The sequence below is a fragment of the Sesamum indicum genome, linkage group LG10 (assembly GCF_000512975.1).
Source record: "Sesamum indicum cultivar Zhongzhi No. 13 linkage group LG10, S_indicum_v1.0, whole genome shotgun sequence".
Taxonomy (NCBI): Eukaryota; Viridiplantae; Streptophyta; class Magnoliopsida; order Lamiales; family Pedaliaceae; genus Sesamum; species Sesamum indicum.
In genome coordinates this window covers 15,925,921-15,933,997 of record NC_026154.1, presented here as the reverse complement: position 1 = coordinate 15,933,997, position 8,077 = coordinate 15,925,921, and the positions used below count along the sequence as shown (strand labels likewise).

Genomic DNA, 8,077 nt, shown 5'->3' with positions numbered 1-8,077 from the left:
AGACTCGCGATGATCAATAGATCATTCCTAAATTAATAGTTCAACTTCGGCTACATTATACTCTACTAAAACTTTCACCTTCCTCATCTTATAACTTTGTTGACTTAAGCACTGAAAGTTATAATCGGAGCTTTCCCAGTACAGTTCATAACATCTTTTATTTTGCAAATCATGTTTCAAGATTCCAAATATACTAAAGCACATTGCGATCTTTCCTTATATAGATTAGACCCTTGTGACGTTAATAAATTCAAATACACATCATATAACAATTTTTAATCAATTGTATTAGATTTTGTAATTTTACTATTTTTTTGTTTTATAAAAAAAAAAAATAGCATCTTATAATGCAGCCGGTGTGAGACAATATCTACCGATATTATTGCCAATACCATTGGTCTGAACAAAGAGTGTACTTGGGTAAAGCTTAGAATTGTACTTGCAGTCGCTGTTCTATTTCAAGAACTTCAAATGGGGTAATTTAGCACTTCAAGAGCCATTGCAGGAACTTCTCTTGATTGCATTAACGTCATACTTTTTATGTAGGAGTGAAATTTAAGGTTGTCTTTCTCCGGCAGTCTGAATATTCTATTGCAAAATGATATGAGTTTCCAGGAATTATATACTGATTAATGTCATTTTCTTGGTTAAAACATACTGTACCTGTCTTTGTGTTATTCCTTAAATCCCCACTTCTTCTTATGTTGCAAAGGCAGAGAAACATAGGAAACAAAGTGTTGCTTTTCCGGTCAACTTTTGGATTTCTTGTTATTTGTCGCCAGTCATTTGAATTTTTTCTGGATCAACCTGTACATCTCGTCCTGTAATTTGTTAAGAATCTTTGCCTTTAATCCTTTTCTTTGGCTTTTCCTTTCGCCTTTCTGCTTTTGATGCAAACAATCAGCGGAATTAAGGGTGGAAACGCAAGACTTGTTTCTTTCTTTAAGCTTCCGAATCTTGATTCACCAGTAACTACAATGAGTTCTCTGTCTATATATATATGTACATTTGTTGGATGAAGTTTGCACAATGAATGCGAAGTGGAAGTAAAGACGAAGTGAAATCAAGCCATCGACTCAACGGCATCTTGTTCTTGGTTGATCATGAATACAGAGAGTTTGAAGCAGCCGTCTGATATGCCAAAAGGGCCGTCTCCTGTCGTCCCCCTTCTTGCGGTGGTGGGATTAGGCCTACTCCTCCGTGGCAGCTCCTCCTCTGTCAGCCTCAATCTCCCCCTGGTGTCGGAGGGCGAAAATGCTGTCTTTACATGCTTCATCTTTATACCGGTTCTGGTGCTCCTAGCCGTCTATTCCACCAGCCACACAATAGTGTTACCTCTTGCTCTGATTCTTGTAATGTACACGGTGACTACTATGCTTCTCGGCCCCCTCATGCTGATACTGATCATATACTTGGCTGGTGCTTACTTGGCTTCTGTGAAATGCAACGGGGAGGAACTTGGGTGGGGATGCCTGTTAGTCATAGGCTTCTTTTTGCTGCATTGGGTGTTGTCAGAAGAGGGACGCCAATCAGGGTTGTTGGTGCTCGCTATAATGATCTTCCTCTGTTACCATTGTTTCCCATAGATGTTCGTCGGGACTGATTTGGTGTCTTTTTTGTAAATTGTTCTGTGCAATTGCTGCAGAATCTCAGTTGGCATTACGTGGTAATAACAAATGGAGAATGATTGCTCTGTCCACTGATGGCATTTTGAGTTTATGTTACATCAAACAGCTTAAGATCAGATGATTGTGCCTTTTCTCTTGCTACCTGAACTCAACTGTTCCATTGGAACACAAGCAAATGCGTAAAGAAACATGTTACCACAGTACTTCAGTAAAAGAAGCTATGTTCTATGATGTAATAATGTAGATGACTTCTCTTCCTCTCCACATAAAGATTGTGAGGCAGAGAGTTCGCCAAGTCCCAACATAATACCTTCACGCCTCAGGTAGTCTCCTAGACCGTAGGAGACGTGCGGTTTGCTGCTACTTTTCCTTGACCTTCTTGTTACCACATGAACCCTTCACACTCACCAACTCATTAGCTTTTAAAATAGTAAACCTAAACAAGAATTCCATTCAGGAATTCAACAGATTGGCTCAAGCAGATTGCCATCCTCTGGTTTCGCCTAAATCCCTTTTCAGTTTTGCGAAGAAATGAACTGAGAATAGCTCTGCCGCGCAATTTTATAGTCTTCAAAAGCAACTTCCTTTCAAATTAATCTATATACTAATGGAGACTGCTTCTGAGATACTTCACAATCCAACTCAATCCAATTTCCCCGTCTAGAAACCAGTTTTTCTTCAGAAGAAAGTGCAGGATGTAATCCTGCCAATTTAAACCACATTTACAAGCGTAAATTAGTATCGGTCCAAAACTTTACATCTTTATTAATCAATACCCGACGCTCATCAACATATATATTTGTGCTGACAATGAAATTTATGTACATAAACATAATTCAGACTCTTCAAGACCAAACACAGAGAAAGAAGGACAACAAAAAATCAACATTTTAAGATATAAATCAGAGTGAGATTCATTCTTCATGCCGCGTTCCCTAGTGTAGATCAGAAACCTCTGTCCATCTTATTAGTGATATCCGATCGGGGCCGGTGCTTCCTTCAGTTCGTGTCCCTGGTAGTGAATATCCTGCAACCAATGCCAACAGCATCTTATCAGCATACAAATCAGGCATAAAAGACAGAGTCTGATAATAGGAACTTGTTAAGATGTTTCACGTACCGATGCAAAGTGGTTGACATCACGGTGGTGGGCCTCATCGGCTCTGACAACCATGACGACATCACGAAGTGTTGAGTTCTTCGGCAGGCGCCAATAATCAACAGCAATAGCCGGAGCCGGAACATTCTCAATGGTGCCCTTGTCCAGCTCTTTCAAGAACTCTGTATAGGAATGAATTGCTTCTTCTTCCAAATAGCCCACAATGCGGTGAGCCAGCTTTGGAGAAATGAGATACGTCAAGAAGTAGGCGTTGAAGAAGACGCCCTGGACCGCAAAGACGAGGGCGCGCTCATACCACCTCGGCTGAGACACCTCCATGAAGGTCATGAGATGCATCCTCTCATTCTCAGCTTCTTCAAGGAGGGCCTTTATCCAGCCGCCACTGTGCTCGAACCGCCTCAGCGACTTGCAGTGCAGCAGCATGCCTCCCACCATCCCGGGGACGGCCGCAACCGTCTCCAGCATCATTGCACGCCAGCCATACCGCCTCTGCAAAATTGGAGAAAGATTAATTCTTGAAATGCAAAGAATTTAGAAACCACTCTTTGCTAAGATGCTAAATCAAATACTGTAACTGCTACAGCACAAAACATTAGAAGATGACAAAGAAGCCAAGGTTGTACACTGTGGACAGCAAATCAACTTCAACTACACAAACTAACATTCTTGATTATGAGTTTATCACTTGCCATTGTCATTAACTAACATAAACAGATAAATTCTGTTCACGCCCAAAATATTTCAAATAAACCAATAATGGCAACGTGTAAAGATTCTAACTTCATAGACATGTTGATTACTTTTTCTTCAAAATAATGTCGATTTTCAATCTTAATATGATCAATTCATGCAAAAGCAATAACATACCTGAAAAAATAAATCAGTAGGAAATCTAAGAGCCTTGACTGTCCAATAGGCCACCTTGTCCAAAAATGTGACTGGCGCATGATGTTTACTCAGATCTATTGACAAATCAGCCTTGTATGCCTCCCATGGCTTCATTTGCAAAAAACCCAAAATGATAAATTAGACCATATAAATACGCAACTATATATATATATATATATATCAAGAATTAAGATATATATGAAGTAAACGTTTTTGCTTTTGGCTCCTACCCTAAAGCAGTTCCACCTCCATTCCGAGCCATCCTCTTTGGTAACCTTCGCAGGCTCAACGCCCCAGTAACTGACAATCGACTTATTACCATTTCCACCACCACCAGCGGCGGCGCCACCATCCGATCCCGCCTGCACTTTCTTTTTCTCCTCCTCCTGCTGCCTCTCACCCAAAGCCAATGTACTGGCGTTACGCGACCCAAGAACCGGGACCCTCATCCACGTCACCACCACTTTTTCAGGACCCTTAGCAGGACCATGGACAAAGTTAGCGGCGCCACCATGAACATAGCCACCAAGTGCTGCTACATCACTTGCAGCACCGCCTCGTGAGACGGCGGTCGAGAAGTAACGCGGGCCGACGTGGGTTAGCACCGATCGCGCCACCCTTGTTGCGCTCCTGCTCATCATCTTCCTCTTCAGGACAAAATCAAGAGATCTGAACAAGAAATTAAGGTTTACAAGAATCTTGGAGAGAAAACTTTGAGAACAAGGTTTTGTTTGCTACGTTGTCGCGAGCTGTTGTTGTATGGTGGCTGAGGGGCGAGAAGCTGTCCTTTTATAGGGGTATAGAGGTAATATCACGTGCATGAGTTGGTGGAAGGCGCCAAGGCGGTGGTGATGTGCTGTGAACAAACAACTAATACGTATTTTCATTTTTCCACTTTTGACCTTTTGATATTTTGTGAGTATTTAATGTAGATTATCATTAATGCACGTAATTAACGATTTTAGAGTATTCTGGAGACGGGGAAATCACGAAAATGGCCCTAAATCGAAGTTCAATGAATATGCATGGACGAGTATTCGTGGAATATTGTAGTTTGGTTAACAAGAAAGTGAACAAAGAAGTAGTTCTAGAACTTTAGTATCGAAGAAAAAATTTGATTCGGGTTAATCTTGCTTAGTCGCGATCAACGCTCACGATCTCTCTATGCCACCAATTTGAACATGTTATTTGGAGATAAAAAAAAGAACATTAAGCTAATCGAGTTCGTCCCAACGACGACACTCTGATGCTTAAGTAAGATAGAGATCGAAGGAAAACTTCAGCGATCTAAATATGCGAGTGAAATACTATATGAGTATCAAGTACCTTGTCCCTTTATGAGTTGGAGCATTTATAGGAGAAGAGTTGGGGCCCACCACTGGGCAGGTGTTGCTTCCATGGCCACGCATGCAATGACTAAGCAGCTTTAAGAGATGGCACCTATTCTGGTCAATTTACGGGTCGGACCCGGGTTATCCTGACCCGATAGAGATGTCATCAAGCCATAATGGGTGACAAACTACCCAACGATCGCACCATGTGACCTCCTAAATGTCTTCTGTACACCCTAGTATGCGATCACACATGCGACCACACTCTTCGACCTTTGTGCTTTAATAACATCCTCATCAAAATTATAAGAGTAAATTAGACTGATCTTTTCTAAATTTGACATAATTATGAATACCTCTTTATCGTTTGAAAAATTATAAATACCTCTATAATGTTTGATAAAATTATGAAGTTTTTATATGGATGTATGAAATTGTCAACTTTACTTTTTACTGCATCATTTTTTTAAAAAAATTAAAAATTTATAAAAAAAATTGAAGAATGGGTGGAAAAATTTTAAAAATTATAAAGTAATTATCCACTTAGTCCATAAAAAAATAAAAAAATATATAAAATTTTAATTTCTAATCCATAAGGGCATTTTGATCAGTTCACCATAAAAAATAGATGGAAATCTAATATTGGGCTAATTGTTAGAGGATCGTTAAAACTAGGGGGTATTAATAATTTTTCAAACAACAAGGGGGTATTCATAATTATGTCAAACCTCAGAAAGTCATTGTAATTTACCTAAATTATTATTGAAATTTTTTTTTTGTTAAAGTAAGGACTTATTTGTTAGACAGAAGTAAATATTAAGAATGCTAAATGTAATTTTTCAAACTACAAAGAATTTACGTATAATTACACCAAATTCAAGGGAGGGAAATGTAATTATCCCTAAAATATAAATTAGGGAGTTCAAATGTAATTATTTTTAAATATTTTTATTAAAAAACTGGGTGGTTGACTGAAAATTGACGGAAGTGGAGGGCATTAACGGAAACAAATGCACGCATCCTTCAAATACCAAATTGGGGGAAGAATGATGCGTGGAGGGCAATATTGGAATTGTAAAAACAGCACGTATTTAATTGGTGGGTGTATTGTGTGTAAATCAAAATAAAAAAATGGAAAGTGTTTTCTTGGGGAACAAGTCGATGAAACGTTGCGTGTGGGTCAAAGATGTGGCTGCTGATTACCAACTTGGAATACCCCAATTTATTAATTTGAAATTTTGATATGTTAATAATGGTTTTTAAATTTAAATATACTGAATAACGTAATAAATCATATATTAAATAATATAAAGTTTTCGAGATAATAATGAGAATATTTTTATACATTAGTATAAGTATAATTGAACGAGCCTGTTCAATTTTTGAATTAAATATAATACTCTTTATTTTTTTAATTTAATTTATGAGTTTTATTAATTATGAGCCAAAATAATTACATGGGCTAGGGGCGTCTCGTCTGTGTAAAATCGAATCAAAATTTGCCATGTCGAATGTGGTATACAATATCGAGTCAAAATTTCCGATTAGCTAATAATTAAATAAATTTCAGTTAGATTTGGATTTTTACAGAATTAAAATTTTATCTTTTGAGAAAAATAAAGGATCTTATGTTTAATAACTTATTTGTCGATTAATTATTCTATTTGGTGCTTATCGGGGTGCGATCGAGCCATAAGGATAGAAAGATTTTCACCAAAATTATAACTCGAGATGATGCGAGAACAACGATTAAATATGACGATAACGTGATCTAATTCGTATAGAATGCAAAAAGTGAGCTAAAAATCGAGAGAAAATGAGGGTAAGAGTATGAGAAAATGTGAGTGTTGAGTCGTTCGTGATTATCTAGACAAAAATATGATCATCTTGTAGAGTCTTGCCGACTTTGCCTAAAATTCCAAAAATCTGTTACTTGCTGCTCAAATAGTTGATTTCATTATTTGGAGTTAGTTGAAAATTTTTTAGTATGACGTGTCCAAGGTGTCAGCAACTTGTGTAACTTGTCGTCTCTCTTGTATACTGATTCACCTTGTTTCTTGAGCTTTCTAGGTTAGTAGGAATAAACCATACTATGGGCTTAATACTTTTCTGACCTGGGCTGCTCGGTTGGGCCCTACTTTTTTAGCTTTGGTCTTCAAAAAAATAATTGAGGTTGTATCAATATACAATTAATTATTAATTAGAACATTATTGTTTTTTTAAAATAAATATTTAATATTTATATATTATAAAAATTCAATATCAATATAGTTCAATTTATCAATGTAAAAAATCAACATCCAACTGAATATCAAAATTATCAAAAACAATTATCAATTTTCAATTCAGTCAATTTTTTATGAATCCCAATTCAGTTCAGTCAATTTTTTATGAATCCACCAACCTTTGATCATCGCGAAATTGAAAACGATATTAATTTGTATAATTATATTATTTAATTAGTCTATTTATTAAATTGAAAAAAATTGCAATTCTCTCTCACGAAAAAAAAAACAGAAAAGAAACAGAGGTACGAAAACTTAATTTTAATTTATATTAATTTGTATAATTATATTATTTAATTAGTCCATTTATTAAATATTATTTATATTGAGCTATGTACTATTTAATTGGAATATTTTAAGAGTTTGGCTATTTAAAATAGTATCGAATTGAATATCAAATCGGATATAAAAATGATATCGTTGGTTGATTAGATTATTAAATTTGCTAGATTTAAATATTACTATAATTAATTTATACAATTCCATCGGAATTATTAACTAATTACGCAATTCTATGTATTGTTATTTAATTAAATTAAATAGTATCGAATTGAATATCAGATCGGATATAAAAATGATATCGTTGGTTGATTAGATTATTAAATTTGTTAGATTTAAATATTACTATAATTAATTTATACAATTCCATCGGAATTATTAACTAATTACGCAATTCTATGTATTGTTATTTAATTAAATTATATAGTTCTGACGGATTGACAGGAAATTCATAAAAATATTCTGAAAATTATATTTAAGGTATATTATGTTATTAACGACAAAAATGAGGTTTTTAATGATAATCTAATTTGAAATGTTATTAAA

General features: G+C 35.9%; 1 protein-coding gene across 1 annotated transcript; it reads right to left on the bottom strand.

The window, feature by feature from the left end:
• LOC105172762 (ubiquinol oxidase 2, mitochondrial-like) lies at window positions 974-4,407 on the bottom strand. Its single transcript, XM_011094339.2, has 4 exons — window positions 3,867-4,407; window positions 3,616-3,744; window positions 2,749-3,237; window positions 974-2,655 (listed from the first exon to the last, which is right to left on the bottom strand). Exons 1-4 carry the CDS (start codon window positions 4,275-4,277, stop codon window positions 2,596-2,598), a joined length of 1,089 nt encoding a protein of 362 aa, XP_011092641.1. The 5' UTR covers window positions 4,278-4,407; the 3' UTR covers window positions 974-2,595.